General features: G+C 43.9%; 1 protein-coding gene across 1 annotated transcript in view; it reads right to left on the bottom strand.

The window, feature by feature from the left end:
* Positions 1-20,871, bottom strand: part of LOC115170125 (collagen alpha-5(IV) chain-like) — a 48,001-nt gene that overhangs the window by 15,324 nt on the left and 11,806 nt on the right. Inside the window, exons 24-33 of the mRNA XM_029726443.1 lie at positions 20,466-20,640; positions 20,220-20,312; positions 19,862-19,951; positions 18,630-18,724; positions 14,794-14,944; positions 14,411-14,518; positions 13,457-13,621; positions 11,455-11,541; positions 11,145-11,279; positions 10,846-10,941 (exon numbers count right to left, since the gene is read on the bottom strand). Of these exons, the coding sequence (XP_029582303.1) occupies positions 10,846-10,941; positions 11,145-11,279; positions 11,455-11,541; positions 13,457-13,621; positions 14,411-14,518; positions 14,794-14,944; positions 18,630-18,724; positions 19,862-19,951; positions 20,220-20,312; positions 20,466-20,640 (1,195 nt within the window). The remainder of the gene's footprint in view (positions 1-10,845; positions 10,942-11,144; positions 11,280-11,454; positions 11,542-13,456; positions 13,622-14,410; positions 14,519-14,793; positions 14,945-18,629; positions 18,725-19,861; positions 19,952-20,219; positions 20,313-20,465; positions 20,641-20,871) is intronic.

The following is a 20,871-nucleotide window of genomic DNA, read 5'->3' on the forward strand; positions in this document are numbered from 1 at the left end:
CACGAAGCATCGTTACCCATCGCACCACAAAAGCCGAGGCCCTTGCAACGCAAGGGGAAACCCTACTTCAAGTCTCAGAGCGAGTGACGTCACTGATTGAAATGCTATTAGCGCGCACCACCGCTAACTAACTAGCCATTTCACATCGGTTACACTCACCCCCCTTTGACCTCCTCCTTTTCCGCAGCAACCAATGATCCGGGTCACGGCACCAATGTAACAGTGGAGGTTCTGTCCCTCTCTTCGCCCCAACCCGGGCTCGAACCAGGGACCCTTGCACACATCAACAACTGACACCCACCGAAGCATCGTTACCCATCGCGCCACAAAAGCCGAGGCCCTTGCAACGCAAGGGGAAACCCTACTTCAAGTCTCAGAGCGAGTGACGTCACTGATTGAAATGCTATTAGCGCGCACCACCGCTAACTAACTAGCCATTTCACATCGGTTACACTACTACTGCTACTACTACCACTGCTTTTGCTGTTTCTGCTACTGCTACTATTGCTACTACTACTGACACTACTGCTTCTGCTACTACTACTATTGCTGCGACTGCTACTACTGCTTCTACTGTTGCTGCTACTACTGCTACTGTTGCTGCTGCTACTACTGCTACTGTTGCTACTACTGCTACTACTACTACTACTGCTACTACTACTACTACTACTACTACTACTGCTACTACTGCTACTACTACTGCTACTACTACTGCTACTACTACTGCTACTACTACTACTGCTACTACTACTGCTACCACTGCTTCTGCTACTGATACTACTACTACTACCACTGCTACTACTACTGCTACTACTACTACTGATTCTGCTGCTACTGCTGCTATTACTGCTACTGCTACTATTGCTGCTACTGCTACTACTGCTGCTACTGCTACTACTGCTGCTACCACTGCTTCTGCTACTGCTTCTACTGATACTACTGCTACTATTGCTTCTGCTGCTGCTACTACTGATACTACTACTGCTACTACTGCTGCTACTACTACTGCTGCTGCTACTACTGCTGCTACTGCTACTACTGATACTGCTAATACTACTGATTCTGCTGCTGCTAATACTGCTGCTACTGCTACTACTACTGATTCTGCTGCTGCTACTGCTACTACTACTGATTCTGCTGCTGCTACTACTGCTACTACTACTACTGCTACTGATACTACTGCTGCTAATGATACTACTGCTGCTACTGATACTACTATTGCTACTGCTGCGACTTCTACTTCTACTGCTGCTGCTGCTACTGCTTCTGTTGCTGCTAATTCTACTGCTACTACTACCAAAGTCACTACCAATAAAATTACTATTGCAGTCATTACCACTTCCACTGTTACAGTACCACTACAAATGTTTCTTATCCTTACTACAACTTATATCACAACTATAAATACTTCAAGACAAGCAAGCACAGACACACATGTTCTTTAGAAAATGTCCTTTTCTAGTTTATATTGGGTCATGTGGACAAAGGTATTGGGTCATGTGGATAACAGTAATAGGTCATGTGGGCAAAGGTAATGGGTTGTTTCTCTTTGCTTATTTGAGCTGTTCTTGCCATAATATGGACTTGGTCTTTTTCCCAAATAGGGCTATCTTATGTATGCCACCCCTACCTCGTCACAACACAACTGATTGGCTCAAACACATTAAGAAGGAAATAAATTCCATTAATTAACTTTTAACAAGGCACACCTGTTAAGTGAAATGCATTCCAGGTGACTACCTCATGAAGCTGGTTGAGAGAATGACAAGTGTGTGCAAAGCTGCCATTAAGGCAAAGGCTGGCTACTTTGAAGAATCTAAAATCTAAAATATATCTTGATTTGTTAACACTTTTTTGGTTACTACATGATGCCATATGTGTTATTTCATAGTTTTCATATCTTCACTATTAATCTACAATGTATAAAATTGTAAAAATAAAGAAAACCCTTGAATGAGTAGGTGTGTCCAAACTTTTGACTAGTACTATATATATATATATATACACATATACACAGTACTAGTCAAAAGTTTGTATGTATATATATATATATATATATATACATACACACACAGTTGAAGTCGGAAGTTTACATACACCTTAGCCAAATACATTTAAACTCTTTTTCACAATTCCTGACATTTAATCCTTGCAAGAATTCCCTGTTTTAGGTCAGTTAGGATCACCAATTTATTTTAAGAATGTGAAATGTCAGAATAGTAGTAGAGAGAATGATTTATTTCAGCTTTTATTTCTTTCATTACATTCCCAGTGGGTCAGAAGTTGACATACTAACAAATACTAATTGAGTGTATTTGTCAGCAGGAGCCTCGGTCTGACTCTGATGCCAAGGCGCCAGAACCGGCTGGTACCCCAGTACGTACTGGAAGGGAGAGAAGTTAGTGGAGGAGTGGCGAAGCGAGTTCTGTGCCATCACGGCCCAGGGCACGAACGCCGCCCACTCCCCCGGCCGGTCCTGGCAATAGGACCGCAGAAACCTGCCCACATCCTGGTTTACTCTCTCCATCTGCCCATTACTCTCAGGGTGAAACCCTGAAGTAAGGCTGATCGAGACCCCCAGACGTTCCATGAACGCCTTCCAGACCCTAGATGTGAACTGGGGACCTTAATCAGACACTATATCCTCAAGCACCCCGTAGTGCCGGAAGACGTGCGTAAACAAGGCCTCCGCAGTCTGTAGGGCCGTAGGGAGACAGGGCAGAGGGAGGAGATGACAGGACTTAGAGAACCAATCCACAATGACCAGGATCGCGGTGTTACCCTGTGAGGGGGGAAGATCGGTAAGAAAATCCACCGATAGGTGCGACCAAGGCCGTTGTGGAATGGGTAAGGGGTGTAGCTTCCCTCTGGGCAGGTGCCTAGTAGCCTTACACTGGGCGCACACCGAGCAGGAGGAAACATAAACCCTCACATCCTTAGCCAAGGTAGGCCACCAGCACCTCAAACAGCGCACTGTCCAACCGATCCCAGGAGGAGGGTGACGTGTGGGCCCAATAGATCAACCGGTCACGAACAGCAGATGGGACGTACAGACGCCCAGCGGGACACTGGACGGGAGCGGACTCTGCACGTAACGCCTGCTCAATGTCCACGTCCAGCTCCCACACTACCGGCGCCACCAGGCAGGAGGCGGGAAGTATGGGAGTGGGATCCATGGGCCGCTCCTCTGTGTCATACAGCCGGGACAATGCGTATGCCTTCACGTTCTGGGAGCCTGGTCTGTAGGAAAGGGTGAACACAAAACGTGTGAAAAACATGGCCCACCTTGCCTGGCGAGGGTTCAGTCTCCTCGCTGCCCGGATGTACTCCAGATTGCGGTGGTCAGTCCAGATGAGAAAAGGGTGTTTAGCCCCCTCAAGCCAACGTCTCCACGCCCTCAAGGCCTTGACGACAGCCAACAGCTCCCGGTCCCCCACGTCATAGTTTCGCTCTACCGGGCTGAGCTTCTTCGAGAAGAAGGCACGGGGCGGAGCTTCGGTGGCGTACCTGAGCGCTGAGAGAGCACAGCTCCTATCCCAGCCTCGGACACGTCCACCTCCACTATGAACGCCAAAGAGGGATCCGGATGGGCCAGCACGAGAGCCGAGGTAAACAGAGCCCTCAGGTGACTAAAAGCCCTGTCTGCCTCAGCTGACCACTGCAAACGTACCGGCCCCCCCTTCCGTAGTGAGGTAATGGGAGCCGCTACCTGACCAAAACCCTGGATAAACCTCCAGTAGTAGTTGGAAAACCCTAAGAACCGCTGCACCTCCTTTACCGTGGTGGGAGTCGGCCAATTACGCATAGCTGAAATGCGGTCACTCTCCATCTCCACCCCTGAGGTGGAAATGCGATACCCTAGGAAGGAGATGGACTGCTGGAAGAACAGGCATTTCTCAGCCTTGACGTACAGGTCATGCTCCAACAGTCGACCAAGCACTCTGCGCACCAGGGACACATGCTCGGCACGTGTAGCGGTGTATATCAGAATGTCATCAATATACACCACTACACCCTGCCCGTGCAGGTCCCTGAAAATCTCGTCTACAAAGGCTTGGAAGACTGATGGCGCATTCATCAACGCATACGGCATGACGAGGTACTCATAGTGCCCTGAGGTGGTACTGAAAGCCGTCTTCCACTCGTCTCCCTCCCGGATATGCACCAGGTTGTAAGCCCTCCTGAGATCTAGTTTGGTGAAGAAGCGCGCCCCGTGCATTGACTCAATCGCTGTGGCTATGAGCGGTAGCGGGTAACTATACCTCACGGTGATCTGGTTCAGACCCCGATAGTCAATACACGGGCACAGACCTCCCTCCTTCTTCTTCACAAAAAAGAAACTTGAGGAGGCGGGGGAAGTGGAGGACCGAATGTACCCCTGACGCAGGGATTCAGGGACATATGTTTCCATAGCCTCCGTCTCCGCCTGTGGGAGGGGATACACATGACTCCTGGGAAGTGCAGCGTCTACCAGGAGATTTATCGCACTATCGCCACGTCGATGGGGTGGTAATTGAGTCGCCTTCTTTTTGGAGAAGGCGAGAGCCAAATCGGCATATTCAGGGGGAATGACCTGGTCTGGACTTTCCACCATAGTAGCACCAACGGAAACCCCTAAACACCTCCCCGAGCACTCTTGCGACCACCCCGTGAGAGCCCTCTGTGGCCAAGAAACAGTGGGGTCATGACAAGCTAACCAGGGTAGGCCTAGCACCACGGGAAACGCAGGCAAGTCAATAAGGAAGAGACTAATTCTCTCCTTGTGACCCCCCTCCGTCACCATGCCCAGAGGAGCGATGGCCTCCCTAATCAACCCTGACCCTAATGAACGGGGAAGGGCACAGCCATGGGAACAATGGGGATCCCTAAACTATGGGCGAACGATCTATAAAATTCCCAGCCGTGCCTGAAGCGACGAGCGCCTTATGCTGGGAATGCGGGAAAAACTCAGGAAAAGTGACATACGCAAACATATGTGCAACAGAGAGCTCTGGGTGAGAATGGTCACCTGGGGTGACGCCAGAGCGCCCTGCCTGCTGCCTCAATACCCAGAGGAACCAATCCGGCACCGACCGGCAGTGTGACCTCTGCGGCCACAGATGGTGCACGAGCTGGAACCCCCTCCGGTCTCCCTGCGCACCGCCCTTCCAAGCTCCATGGGTATCGGAGAGGGGGTGCGGGGGGATGGAACCAACAGACCACGATCTGAACGTCCGCAGGTAGCCAGCAGGTTATCCAGCCAGATGGACAGGTCCACCAGCTGGTCGAACGTGAGGGTGGTGCCTCTGCAGGCCAACTCCCGACGGACGTCCTCGTGCAGACTGCAGCAATACTGGTCGATCAGGGCCCTGTCGTTCCATCCCGAGCCGGCAGCTAGGGTCCGAAACTCCAGGGCAAACTCCTGGGCGCTCCTCGTCCCCTGCCTCAGATGAAAGAGGCGTTCACTGCCGGAAGTGGAGGGTGAACTCCTCAAACTGGTCCAACGCCGCATCTCCCTCTCTCCACACGGCGTTGGCCCACTCCAGGGCTTTCCTGGTGAGGCACGAGACGAGGGTGGACACCCTCTCACGGCCCGAAGGAGCCGGGTGAACGGTTGCCAGGTATAAGTCCAGCTGCAACAGGAACCCCTGGCAGTTCGCAGCCATCCCATCGTATTCCTGGGGAAGGGAGAGACGAATCCCACTGGGTCCAGGAGAAGGATGGGCGCGTAGTGGAGACCCCGGTTGTGCTGGTGGCGGCGCTGGAAGAACTCCCTGTCTCTCCCAGCGGTCCATTGTCTGGACAACACGGTCCATGGCGGTGCCAAGATGGTGGAGCATTGCTGCGTTCTCCCGGATGCGCTCCTCCACCCCTATACCCGGAGAACCTGCTCCTGCTGACTCCATAAGTTTGGTCCGGAATTCTGTAGGGGGTGCGTACTGGCGGCAGAGAAGTCAGGCGCAGGAGAGCAAAAACTGATTTACAATTTAATAAATAAAACCACTGTAAACAGAACAATAAATCAATGTGTAAACAAAACCTGTTACACACCAGCATAACGTGCACAAGCACTACAATAAACAATTTCGGACAAGGACATGGGGGGAACAGAGGGTTAAATATACAAAATGTAATGATGGAATTGAAACCAGGTGTGTGGGAAGACAAGACAAAACAAATGGAAAATGAAAGGTGGATCGGCAATGGCTAGAAGACCGGTGACGTCGACCGCCGAACGCCACCCGAACAAGGAGCGGAACCAATTTCGGCGGAAGTCGTGACAGGTATGACGACTGCGTGGTCCCATGGTGTTTATACTTGCGTACTATTGTTTGTACAGATGAACGTGGTACCTTCAGGCATTTGGAAATTGCTCCCAAGGATGAACCAGACTTGTGGAGGGCTACAATTTATTTTCTGTGGTCTTGGCTGAATTCTTTAGATTTTCCCATGATGCCAAGAAAAGAGGCACTAAATTTGAAGGTAGGCCTTGAAATATATCCACAGGTACACCTCCAATTGACTCAAATGATGTCAATTAGCCTATCAGAAGATTCTAAAGCCATGACATAATTTTCTGGAATTTTCCAAGCTGTTTAAAGCCACAGTCAACTTAGTGTATGTAAACTTCCGACCCAATGGAATTGTGATACAGTGAATTATAAGTGAAATAATCTGTCTGTAAACAATTGTTGGAAAAATTACTTGTGTCATGCACAGGGTAGATGTCCTAACCGACTTGCCAAAACTATAGTTTGTTAACAAGAAATGTGTGGAGTGGTTGAAAAACGAGTTTTAATGACTCCAACCTAAGTGTATGTAAACTTCTGACTTCAATTGTGTATATATATATATATAGAAACACATACAAGTATATATATCTGTGTTAAAAATATATATATTTGCCTTTATTAATTTCCCCTAACCCTACCTCCCCTCCCCTAATTGGAGTAAACTAATGGACAACAACAGCTTTGTTGGTTTTTAGTCCCATCCCTCAGCTACCCTCAACCCCTCCCATCTATCTCTGAACACCATCCAGTTTTGATTTTCTATTTGCCATATATTTTGTGCTGTGCTGTTTTACAAAAGTTCTGAACCTTTTATATTCTCATAGTTTTGTATGATTGTAAATGATTGTAAATGAAAGATAAACATTTTTGCTAAGAGTATTATTATATTATTGATGGATTGACTATGACTTTTCAAATCACCCAGCAGTGCTATCTGCAGAGTTAGCTCCAGGTAAATGGAGCTATCAGCCATTCCTGAACCTGCGTCCAAAAACAAGCTACATATGGACAAGTATCAAAACAAATGCGGTAATGATTGTCTCTTTGCAGCTAAATCTGCAGAGCTGGAATGGGTGTATCCCCCATATATATATAACATTCTATTGGTTGCAAGAATTTTGTATAATAATTTAAACTGAAAAACTTTCAGATTCATTATGTGTATCAGAACTCTGCCAAAACAGCACACAGTTACAGTCACTCAACCTTCTAGACAACTTGAAACAGGTCTTGAAGTCACCTAGGCTAGCTAGTGCTAGCCAACTTATTTCGCCAATTCGCTTCAGTCGGCAAGTGTGCCACCATGGCAAAGTTGGTTTGACATTGGATAGCCTATCTCTGGGGCTAGTTAGGGACCACCAATAAATTACACTATGTAAGTGAGAAAATATTTTCATGTTGCACATCTTTTAGTTGTCTGATTAAATGCTTTAAGTACTTGTATATGCTTACCCATTCATAATACACAGGCATGCTTACCCATTCATAATACACAGGCATGCTCACCCATTCATAATACACAGGCATGCTTGCCCATTCATAATACACAGGCATGCTTACCCCATTCATAATACACAGGCATGCTTACCCATTCATAATATACAGGCATGCTTACCCATTCATAATACACAGGCATGCTTACCCAATTCATAAAACACGTGCATGCTTACCTCATTCATAATACACAGGCATGCTTACCTGGATGAAATGATGATACATGGTAAAGAATTTGTATATATGCGATTGTATATATTGTAACTGTCTTATGGTGAGCAAAAGACCAAAGTTCACGACACAGTCTTGAGGTAGTCAGTCTCAGTCTATTTAGGAGGCCGGAAGGAACTATGAGGAACTATGAGGAACTATGAGGAACTATAAGGAACTATGAGGAACTATGAAGAACTATGAGGCACTATGAGGAACTATGAGGAACTATGAAGAACTATGAGGAACTATGAAGAACTATGAAGAACTATGAAGAACTATGAAGAACTATGAAGAACTATGAGGAACTATGAGGAACTATGAGGAACTATAAGGAACTATGAGGAACTATAAGGAACTATGAAGAACTATTAGGAACTATGAAGAACTATGAGGAACTATGAGGAACTATGAGGAACTATAAGGAACTATGAAGAACTATGAGGAACTATGAGGAACTATGAGGAACTATGAGGAACTATGAGGAACTATGAGGAACTATGAAGAACTATGAGGAACTATGAGGAACTATGAAGAACTATAAGGAACTATAAGGAACTATGAAGAACTATGAAGAACTATGAGGAACTATGAGGAACTATGAGGAACTATAAGGAACTATGAGGAACTATAAGGAACTATGAAGAACTATAAGGAACTATGAAGAACTATGAGGAACTATGAGGAACTATGAGGAACTATGAGGAACTATAAGGAACTATGAGGAACTATGAGGAACTATGAGGAACTATGAGGAACTATGAAGAACTATGAGGAACTATGAGGAACTATGAGGAACTATGAGGAACTATAAGGAACTATGAGGAACTATGAGGAATTATGAGGAACTATAAGGAACTATGAAGAACTATGAGGAACTATGAGGAACTATGAGGAACGTGAAACAACCTTTCTTTATTTCTATATAGCTGAACTCTTTGTGAACTCTTGTAATTGGTTCTGACTTCTGCAAATCAGGTTCCCACTTGTCCTTGATTGATATCGTGCCAGGGATGGACTGACCATAGGGTTTATGTAGTTAATGTTTCCCTTGTCCGTCTTCATTCTACTTTAATAAATCGGGTTCAATAACACAATATGAACTCTGTTGTTCTCTGACATTTGCAAATCAGGTTCTGAACAATTACCACCATCCTTTGTATATGTAGTGCTGTGACTTACGGGTAGATGGGATTGTTAATGTAGTGCTGTGACTTACGAGTAGATGAGATTGTTTATGTAGTGTTGTGACTTACGAGTAGATGAGATTGTTTATGTAGTGCTGTGACTTACGAGTAGATGAGATTGTTTATGAAGTGCTGTGACTTACGAGTAGATGAGATTGTTTATGAAGTGCTGTGACTTACGAGTAGATGGGATTGCCCGGGATAGCGATACCATGACAACATCCTCAATATTAGCATGGTTTGCATTTCATGTCAAAAATCATCCTTAAGTGTGTGAAATTGATTGTGCAGCTGAATAAAGTTTCTTTCACTTCTTCGGGCTAGGGGGCGGTATTTTCACATCCGGATGAAAAGCGTGCCCAAAGTAAACTGCCTGCTACTCAGGCTCAGAAGCTAGGATATGCATATTATTTGTATATTTGGATAGAAAACACTCTGAAATTTCTAAAACTGTTTGAATAATGTTTGTGAGTATAACAGAACTTATTGGCAAAACCCCGAGGACAAACCATCCAGGAAAAAAATTAATTGAGGTCACTGTGTTTTCAATTCGTTTTCTATGGGAAACTATATTTATGAGGCACCTGGTTGCAGTTCCTATGGCTTCCACTAGATGTCAACAGTCTTTAGAAATTGGTTGATGTTTTTTTTTTGAGAAATGAAGAAGTAGGGCTGTTCAATGTGAGTGTCAAGCCAAGTGGACTCTATTGTGTTTTGCGCGCGACCTGGAGCTTGCTACACGTTGTTTTTATCCGCTATTGAACACAGTATATTCCGTCTTAAATGTTATCGATTATTTACGTTTTAGGATACCTAAGGTTGGATTAGGAAAGTTGTTTGAAATGTTTGGACCAAATTTACAAGTAACTTATTAGATCATTTGTAGTCATATTGGGCGAGTTGGAACCTGTGTATTTCTGAATGAAATGCGCCAAATAAATGGACATTTTGGGGATATAAAAAAGGAATTTATCAAACAAAAGGACCATTTGTGATGTTTCTGGGACATTTTGGAGTGCCAACAAAAGAAGATCTTCAAAGGTAAGGCATGAATTATATCGTTATTTCTGACTTTTGTGTCGCACCTGGCTGGTTGAAATATGCTTTGTATGTGTTTGTATGCGAGGTGCTGTCCTCAGATAATCGTATGGTTTGCTTTCGCCGTAAAGCCTTTTTGAAATCTGACACAGTGGCTGGATTAACAAGAAGTTAAGCTTTATGTTGATGTATTACACTTGTGATTTCATGAAAGTTAAATATTTATAGTAATTTAATATTAATTTGGTGCTCTGCAATTTCAAAGGGATTTGATCCCTTTCAATATGACTAAACATGGTGATAGTTATTTATGTAACTAGGCAAGTCAGTTAAGAACAACTTCTTATTTACAATGACAGCCTAGGAACAGTGGGTTAACTGCCTTGTTAAGGGGCAGAAAGACAGATTTTCACCTTGCCAGCTCAGGGATTCGAACTTGCAACCTTTCAGTTACTAGTCCAACGCTCTAACCACTAGGCTACCTGCCACCAATATCTAGTATCGGTCATACTGATATCAGGATATTGACTTGCAGTTTTTTTTTAACGTTTTTTAAATGCGTTACCACAACTACCATCACTCCAGCAGTCACTACCACGAAGCATGACGTTTCCTTTTCTAGTTTATAATACACACACACACACCTCTCGGGCCATTTCCTGGGTCGCCATCCCTCCCATCAATGCCTTTGGGTCCAGGATATCCAGGGTGTCCTTTAGCACCATGGAAACCAGGCAGACCTATTGCATAAGAGACAAACAACATGTTAACGTGTTAAATGACCATATCAATCACAATATTTCGAATAGCAATTCTCTTACAACACATTGTCCGAGATTCAAATGGAACTGATCATAGCATTGGGAGGGGGGGAAATGATCTTCTGCATAAATACCGCAGTGCACGTTTGATTGAATTGTTCGCTCATCTCTATGGCGCTCACCACGTTTCCCAGGGTCCCCTGGGGGCCCATGTATGTCTGTATTGGATGATGGTCCACAAGGGCCTGGGGGCCCGTCGTCCCCCACAGAGCCTGGTACACCCCTGTGACCTTTCTCCCCATCAGGGCCAACCGACCCTGCCCAGAACCACATCCCCAAAAAAATCATACAATCTATTGTCATAATTCACACCTTTATCATGATTGTGTAAGTTTCACAGTTTATTTGTACATGTGAGTGTTGCGCGTCTGTATGTGTGTGTGTGTATGCACGCCCATGTGTGTGTGTCTGTACATCTGTGTGACCTCTGACCTTTGGGACCGGGTGGTCCTTCAGGTCCAGGTGGGCCGTCAGGGCCCGGTCCAGATCTTCCTTCCAGCCCAGGGTCACCTCTAGGACCTGTAGTAGGTAACATATACTACTGTAGGAGGTAACATATACTACATCAACTACTGTAGGAGGTACCATATACTACATCAACTACTATAGTATGTAACATATACTATATCAACTACTGTAGTATGTAACATATACTATATCAACTACTGTAATAGGTAACATATACTAGTCATCAACTACTGTAGGAGGTAACATATATTACATCAACTACTGTAGGAGGTAACATATATTACATCAACTACTGTAATATGTAACATATACTACATCAACTACTGTAATATGTAACATATACTACATCAACTACTATAGTATGTAACATATACTATATCAACTACTGTAATAGGTAACATATACTACATCAACTACTGTAATATGTAACATATACTACATCAACTACTGTAGTAGGTAACATATACTACTGTAATATGCAACATATACTACATCAACTACTGTAATAGGTAACATATACTACATCAACTACTGTAGGAGGTAACATATACTATATCAACTACTGTAATAGGTAACATATACTACTGTAATATGTAACATATACTATATCAACTACTGTAATAGGTAACATATACTACATCAACTACTGTTGTAGGTAACATATACTACATCAACTACTGTAGGAGGTAACATATACTAACTACATCAACTACTGTAGGTGGTAACTTATACTACATCAACTACTGTAATATGTAACATATACTATATCAACTAATGTAATATGTAACATATACTATATCAACTACTGTAATAGGTAACATATACTACATCAACTACTATAGTATGTAACATATACTACATCAACTACTGTAATATGTAACATATACTACATCAACTACTGTAGGAGGTAACATATACTAACTACATCAACTACTGTAGGTGGTAACTTATACTACATCAACTACTGTAATATGTAACATATACTATATCAACTACTGTAATATGTAACATATACTATATCAACTACTGTAGGAGGTAACATATACTACATCAACTACTGTAATATGTAACATATACTACATCAACTACTATAGTATGTAACATATACTACATCAACTACTGTAATATGTAACATATACTACATCAACTACTGTAGGAGGTAACATATACTAACTACATCAACTACTGTAGGTGGTAACTTATACTACATCAACTACTGTAATATGTAACATATACTACATCAACTACTGTAGGAGGTAACATATACTAACTACATCAACTACTGTAGGTGGTAACTTATACTACATCAACTACTGTAATAGGTAACATATACTACATCAACTACTGTAATAGGTAACATATACTACATCAACTACTGTAGGAGGTAACATATACTACATCAACTACTATAGTATGTAACATATACTACTGTAGGAGGTAACATATACTACATTAACTACTGTAGGAGGTAACATATACTACATCAACTACTATAGTATGTAACATATACTACTGTAGGAGGTAACATATACTATATCAACTACTGTAGGAGGTAACATATACTATATCAACTACTGTAGGAGGTAACATATTAATGTAAAAAAGACATTAACCAAATCCCTGGCATTAGACTAACTCATGGTAATGATACTGGAGCACTCAATGTTTTTCCACATTCAATGCAATCAAACTTAATTTATCCCCTTGAGGCAATTCCTACTAGGGCTACTGCAGTGAATCAGACTTATAAAACAAAACAGGCATAGACAATACATAGACAAGAACATGCCTTCATCTGAGACCAGCGTAACTTGGCTGAGCCTTATAATAAGACAGTATACTCTAAGTGCTCATTCATACTTATATCATGTATTCCATCTGTCCTCTTTGAAGTGTTACCAATGTGTTCAATGTGTCAGTGCTGTTACTGTACCTGGGGTGGAATGTGTCAGTGCTGTTACTGTACCTGATGCACCTGGTAACCCCTCTCTCCCTCTGCCTCCCATCTGTCCAGTCAGGCCCTGCACTCCGGGTCCGGAGGCCCCAGGGGGCCCAGGGTCACCAGCCGGACCTGAACTTCCAAACCCCGGGGCGCCAGGGTCCCCGCGCGAACCCATCTCTCCATTAATACCTGGGTAAGAGGGGAAAGCCATAGAGTAGTGGATAAGAGCAAAAGAAAGCAAGGAAATATGGAAATAGTGGACAGAGGGAAAGGAAGAGAGGGAGAAAACGAGATGGGAGAGGGAGATAAAGAGAGAGGGAGAGGAATAGAGGGAGAGGAAGAGAGAGTAAGCGAGAGAGAGGGAGAGGAAGAGAGGGAGAGAAAGAGGGTGATGAAGAGAGGAAGAGAGAGAGAGAGGAAGGGAAAGAAAGAGGGAGAGAAAGCGAGGGAGAGGGAGAGGGAGGAAGAGAGGGAGAGCAAGAGAGAGGGATAGAAAAGAGAGAGAGGGAGAGGAAGAGAAAGAGGGAGAGAGGAAGAGAGAGAGAGGGAGAGAGAGGGAGAGGAAGAGAGGGAAAGAGAGAGGGAGAGGAAGAGAGAGGGGAGAGGAAGAGAGGGGAAGAGAGAGAGAGGGAGAGGAAGAGAGAGAGGGAGAGGAAGAGAGAGGGAGAGAAAGAGAGGAATAGAGAGAGGGAGAGGAGTAGAGAGGGAGAGGGAGAGAGAGGAAGAGAATGAATGAGAATGGAGAGTGGTAGGAATGAACAAAGAGAGAATGAGAAAATGATTATGTTGTCTCGAAGACAACCAGTTGTATGTTAGGGACATTAGGAAGACAACCAGTTGTATGTTAGGGACATTAGGAAGACAACCAGTTGTATGTTAGGGACATTAGGAAGACAACCAGTTGTATGTTAGGGACATTAGGAAGACAACCAGTTGTATGTTAGAGACATTAGGAACATTCAGGCTTCACCAGCTCACCTGGGGGTCCAGGTCTGCCTGACAGCCCTGGTGGTCCGGTTGGGGCTTCAGTACAGCAAGTAACTGCGTAACCAGGAGGTCCTTGGGAACCATCTACACCTTTACTTCCTACAAACATATCAGGCATAAGTACCTGGGAGTATGTGTACCAGTGTTTAAATACATTGGTGTGAATTTGACAGAATGTATATGCCTCAACTTAACTGTGCATGAATGCGCTGAAAGAGTGAAAGATGGAGTGTGTGATGGATATGTTGTGATGGTGAATTTGTGTAAGTGTCCGTGTGTGTGTGTCCCATGTCCGTGTCGTGTCTGGGTCTACCTGTGCTGTGTCTGGGTCTACCTGTGCTGTGTCTGGGTCTACCTGTGTGTACAGTAAGTACCTTTGGGGCCTGAGGACCCATTGAGGCCGGGTGGTCCCGGACTCCCTGGTCGGCCCAGTACTCCTGGATCTCCAGGAGGGCCCTGGGCCCCAACACCACCTGGGAAACCTTTAAGGCCGGCTGGACCTAGGATCTCAAACCCAGCATCACCCTGAGAGTGGATGGAAGGATGAATGATGGTTAGATGGGTAGATGGAAAGACTAATGGAAGGGTCGATGGATGGGTAGATGAAGGGTAGATTGATTCATGAATGGAGGGATGGATGGATGTAAGGAAGGATAAATGAAAGGACTGGTGGAAGGATGGACAGTCAGACAGACATACAGACAGACATACAGACAGACATAGATCAACAGACTGACTGACAGACTCAGATCGACAGACTGACTGACAGGCATGACGACAGAATAGACATAACGACAGACATGACAGGCAGACAGACAGGCACCGACAGACTGACTGACAGACTCAGATCGACATACTGACTGACTGACAGACAGGCACAGACAGACAGGCACAGGCAGACAGGCACAGGCAGAGGCAGGTAGACAGACAGACATGACGACAGGCATGACAGGCAGACAGAAAGGCACCAACAGACATGGCAGGCAGACAGACAGGCACCGATCGACTGACAGACAGACAGACAGACAGACAGACAGACGTTTTTTGGTAGGTTTCTACACTACTTTCCGGGTCACAACTCCTGCAGCTCTGTCACACGCTGGGTCTGTACATAGTTAATGGTAGGCTTCGAGGGGACTCTTACGGTAGGTACACCTACAGCTCATCCCTTGGCATTACTACTGTAGATTACTTTATCACTGACCTCAACCCAGAGTCTCTCAGAGTGTTCACAGTCAGCCCACTGACACCTCTATCAGACCACAGCAAAATCACAGTCTACTTGAACAGGGCAATACTCAATCATGAGGCATCAAAGCCAAAGGAACTGAGTAATATTAAGAAATGCTATAGATGGAAGGAAAGTAGTGTAGAAACTTACCAGTAAAACAATTAGGCAACAACATATTTAATCTCTTCTAGACAACTTCCTGGACAAAATGTTCCACTGTAATAGTAAAGGTGTAAACTTGGCAGTAGAAAACCTAAACAGTATATTTGACCTCTCAGCTTCCCTATCAAATCTAAAAATGTCAAGCAGACAACCTAAGAAGATGAACAACTATGACAAATGGTTTGATGAAGAATGCAAAACCTAAGAAAGAAATTAAGAAACCTATCCAACCAAAAACATAGAGACCCAGAAAACGGGAGCCTACGCCTTCACTATGGTGAATCACTAAAACAATACAGAAATACACTACAGAAAAAGAAGGAACCGCACATCAGAAATCAGCTCAATTTAACTGAAGAATCCAGAGAATCTAACCACTTCTGGGAAAATTGGAAAACACCAGTGGAGGCTGCTGAGGTGGGGACGGCTCATAATAATGTCTGGAACGGAGCCAATGGAATGACATCAAACCATGTGTTTGATGTATTGGATACCATTCCACCATTCCGCTCCAGCCATTACCAAAAGCATGTTCTCCCCAATTAAGGAGCCACCAACCTCCTGTAGAACACACTAAACAAACAACAACACGAAGAGTTATCTATCCAAAACGTAGATGTATATATAAACCACTTCTCCAATCTTTTTGGCTCTATAACAAAGAACAAACAGCAGAAACATATACATGATCAAATGCAAATCTTAGAATCAACTATTAAAGACTACCAGAACACACTGGATTCTCCAATTACATTGAATGAACTACAGGACAAAATACAAACCCTCCAACCCAAAAAGGCTTGTGGTGTTGATGGTATCCTAAATGAAATTATAAAATATACAGACCACAAATTCAAATTGGCTATACTTAAACTTTTGAACATCATCCTTAGCTCTGGCATCTTCCCCAATACTTGGAACCAAGAACTGATCACCCCAATCCACAAAAGTGGAGACAGATTTGACTCCAATAACTACCGTGGGATACAGCAATCTTGTGAAAATCCTCTGCATTTTCATTAACAGGAGACTCGTACATTTCCTCCGTGAAAACAATATACTGAGTAAATGTCAAACTGGCTTTTTATCAAATTACCATACTACGGACCACGTATTCACCCTGCACACCCTAATTGACAAAAAAATTGATTTAAAAAAGTTTTTGACTGAATTTGGCATAAGGGTCGGCTATACAAATTGATGGAAAGCGGTGTTGGGGGAAAAACATACAACATTATAAAATACATGTACACAAAAAAATTGGTAAAATTGGCAAAAAAAACCCCACATATTTCTTTCCACAGGACTGTGGGATGAGACAGGGATGCATCTTGAGCCCCACCCACTTCAACATATATGTCAAAGAACTGGCGAGGGCACTAGAACAGTCTGCAGCACCCGGCCTCACCCTACTAGAATCTGAAGTCAAATGTCTACTGTTTGCTGATGATCTGGTGCTTCTGTCCCCAACCAAGGAGGGCCTACAGCAGCACCTAGATATTCTGCACAGATTCTGCCAGACCTGGGCCCTGACAGTAAATCTCAGTAAGACAAAAATAATGGTGTTCCAAAAAATACAGAAATACAAATTTCATCTAGACACCATTGCCCTAGAGCAACAAAAAAAACTATACGTACCTCGGGCTAAACATCAACGACACCAAAGGTAACTTCCACAAAGCTGTGAACGATCTGAGAGACAAGGCAAGAGGGGCCTTCTACACCATCAAAAGGAATATAAAATTCAACATACCAATTTGGATCTGGCTAAAAATACTTGAATTAGTTATATAACCCATTGCCCTTTATGGTTGTGAGGTCTGGGGTACATTCACCAACCAAGAATTCACAAAATGAGAGAAACACCAAATTGAGACTCTGCTTGCAGAATTCTGGAAAAAATATCCTCAGTGTTCAACGTAAAACACCAAATAATGCATGCAGAGCAGAATTAAGCCGATACCCAGAATTAAGCCGATAATTCTACAACCACCTAAAAGGAAGCGATTCCCAAACCTTCCATAACAAAGCCATCACCAACAGAGAGATTAGCCTGGCGATGAGTCCCCTAAGAAAGCTGGTCCTGGGGCTCTGTTCACAAACACAATTAGAGCCCCAGGATAGCAACACAATTAGACCTAACCAAATCATGAGAAAACAAAAAGATCATTACTTGACACATTGGAAAGAATTAACAAAAGAACTGAGCAAACTAGAATGCTATTTGGCCCTAAACAGAGTACACAGTGGCAGAATACCTGACCACCGTGACTGACTCAAATTTAAGGAAAGCTTTGACTATGTGCAGACTCAGTGAGCATAGTCTTGCTTTAGAGAAAGGCCACCGTAGGCAGACCTGGCTCTCAAGAGAAGACAGGCTATGTGCACACTGCCCACAAAATGAGGTGGAAACTGAGCTGCACTTCCTAATCTCCTGCCAAATGTATGACCATATTAGAGACACATATTTTCCTCAGATTACACAGACCCACAAAGAATTAGAAAACAAATACATTTTAATAAACTCCCATATCTATTGGGTGAAATACCACATTGTGCAATCACAGCATCAAGATTTGATGAAAAATGACAAGAAAGGGACAACAAGTGAAGAACAAACACTGTTGTAAATAAAACCCATATTTATTTTCCCTTTTGTACTTCTTTGCACATCGTGACAACACTGTATATAGACATAATATGACATTTGAAATGTCTCTATTCCTCTGGAACTTTTGTGAGTGTAAATCTTACAGTAATTAAAAAAAATTAATAGACAGATAGACAGACATGACAGGGTTAGTATTCAGTAATGACCTTTGGCCCTGGAGCCCCAGGGAATCCCATTACGCCGGGTCGTCCAGGATTGCCACTTCCAGAGGTACTTGGGCGTCCCGGCTGCCCTTTGTCACCTAGGAGACAGACAGCATCACAAGTCCCACAAACTGGTGCAAACACACGAGTATACACTGAGTGTAAAAACATTATGAACACCTTCCTAATATTGAGTTGCAACCCCCCCTTTTGCCCTCAGCACAGCCTCAATTTGTCGGGGCATGGACTCTACAAGGTCTCGAAAGCGTTCCACAAGGATGCTGGCCCATGTTGACTCCAATGCTTCCCACAGTTGTGTCAAGTTGGCTGGATGTCCTTTGAGTGGTGGACCATCCTTGATACACACAGGAAACTGTTGAGCGTGAAAACCCAGCAGCGTTGCAATTCTTGACACAAACTGGTGCACCTGGAACCTACCACCATACCCCATTCAAAGGCATTTTAATCTTTTGTCTTGCCCATTCACCCTCTGAATGGCACACATACACAATCCATGTCTCAATTGTCTCAATGCTTAAAAATCCTTCTTTAACCCGCCTTCTCCCCTTCATCTACACTGATTGAAGTGGATTTAACAGGTGACATTAATAACAGATCATAGCTTTCACCTGGATTCACCTGGTCAGTCTGTATCACGGAAAGAGTTGTGTACACTCAGTGTATATAATATATACTATATAATAGTATATAATATATACACTAACACATCTCCATTGGTGGTCCTACGTGGCTTGGTTGGTAAGACCATGGTTCTATAGCAACGCCAGGGTTGTGGGTTAGATTCCCGCTGGGGCCACCCATTCGAAAATCTTTGCATTCACTGATGTAAGTTGCTTTGTATAACAGCGCCTGCTAAACATGATATATTATCTAATGTCTGTCATACAATCAGACAATAGACACGGGTACGGCAAGTAGGGGTGCTGAGGTGCTGCAAAATATATACATTCTGTTGCTGTTGTTGCACAAAGGTAGTGCACTGGGCGTTTACTAGTCCTGTATTAGCAGACCGATAAAACAAATAATAATAATAATAAACAAACTACTTCCGGCTGCTATGACTAAATTAATCCTCACGTGAGATAACGACTCAGACAAAACCTTCAGTCAAGGCGTTCTTGTTCACATTACAGTGTCATTCCTGTTATTAAGATATTCAAAGGGATCGACATGTCACAAATAACTATTTAAAAAGGTTTGCCGACATGGCTCACCTTTCTGTCCAGTGGGTCCTCGTCTTCCCAGGGTGGAGAATACACCCCTATCCCCTTTCTCCCCCGGGTTACCAGCACCACCACGAGGACCTGTGTGGACAAACTCAACTCTGTGATAATGTCCTATCGCGTTGTTTATGTTCTTCGTCAGGTAGAATGGCAGAAAAGCTTATAAAGTTAGAACTGAAATAGCCTGGAATCTAAACTAATATGCTATGTTTCACCACTGTTGTGAAGTGAAACAGTTTGGACTCCAGGCTAGAACTGAAATGCCACTAAACTCAATGTAGTCTAGACCTCCAGTCCTCCAGCCACCTCCCACCCATGCTGTGGTTCGGTCCCCACCCGGGGAGCTCACCTGGGGGGCCCCGTGTGCCCGGCAGCCCCACCTTTCCCGGTAGGCCTGGGACTCCCTGGTCAGACACACTGCTGCAGGGCTCACCCTTCTGACCTGGTGGGGATAGGGGAGAAAATGGAGTCAGACCATCAACTGATATAGGGACATTATCATTGAGTTATGGAAACACACAGCCAGAGGGTGTACACGTCTAACACAGTCGAAGGAGCAAAAAGGAGCAGGTATTGGTGTGTTGCTTTACGGTACCTCGGTAACCAGGTGTACCAGGTAGACCTGGTACCCCACTATTGCCTTTAGGTCCTGAGGGGCCAAGCGGTCCTATGCCTACTGGACCTGGTGAACCGTCTGGTCCTGGGTATCCCTGTGGCCCGGGAGGGCCTGGGACACCAATATCTCCCTTCAGACCCAGTGGCCCATAGTACTGGCACAGACAATCATCCAAACATCAGTTCTTCACAAAACATTACTTTAACAGACTTAAGTAACATTACACATCGACATTACCATTCAGCCAATAAACTCAGTCTATCAACAAACTATTATCACTACCTCAAATTAATATTCATAACCAATCAGAATATCAGAAGGCAAACCTAACTACTTAAAGTGACAGTTCACCCAAATTTGAACTGTACTTCAGTTTAAAAAATAC

The sequence above is a fragment of the Salmo trutta genome, chromosome 31 (genome assembly GCF_901001165.1).
Source record: "Salmo trutta chromosome 31, fSalTru1.1, whole genome shotgun sequence".
Taxonomy (NCBI): Eukaryota; Metazoa; Chordata; class Actinopteri; order Salmoniformes; family Salmonidae; genus Salmo; species Salmo trutta.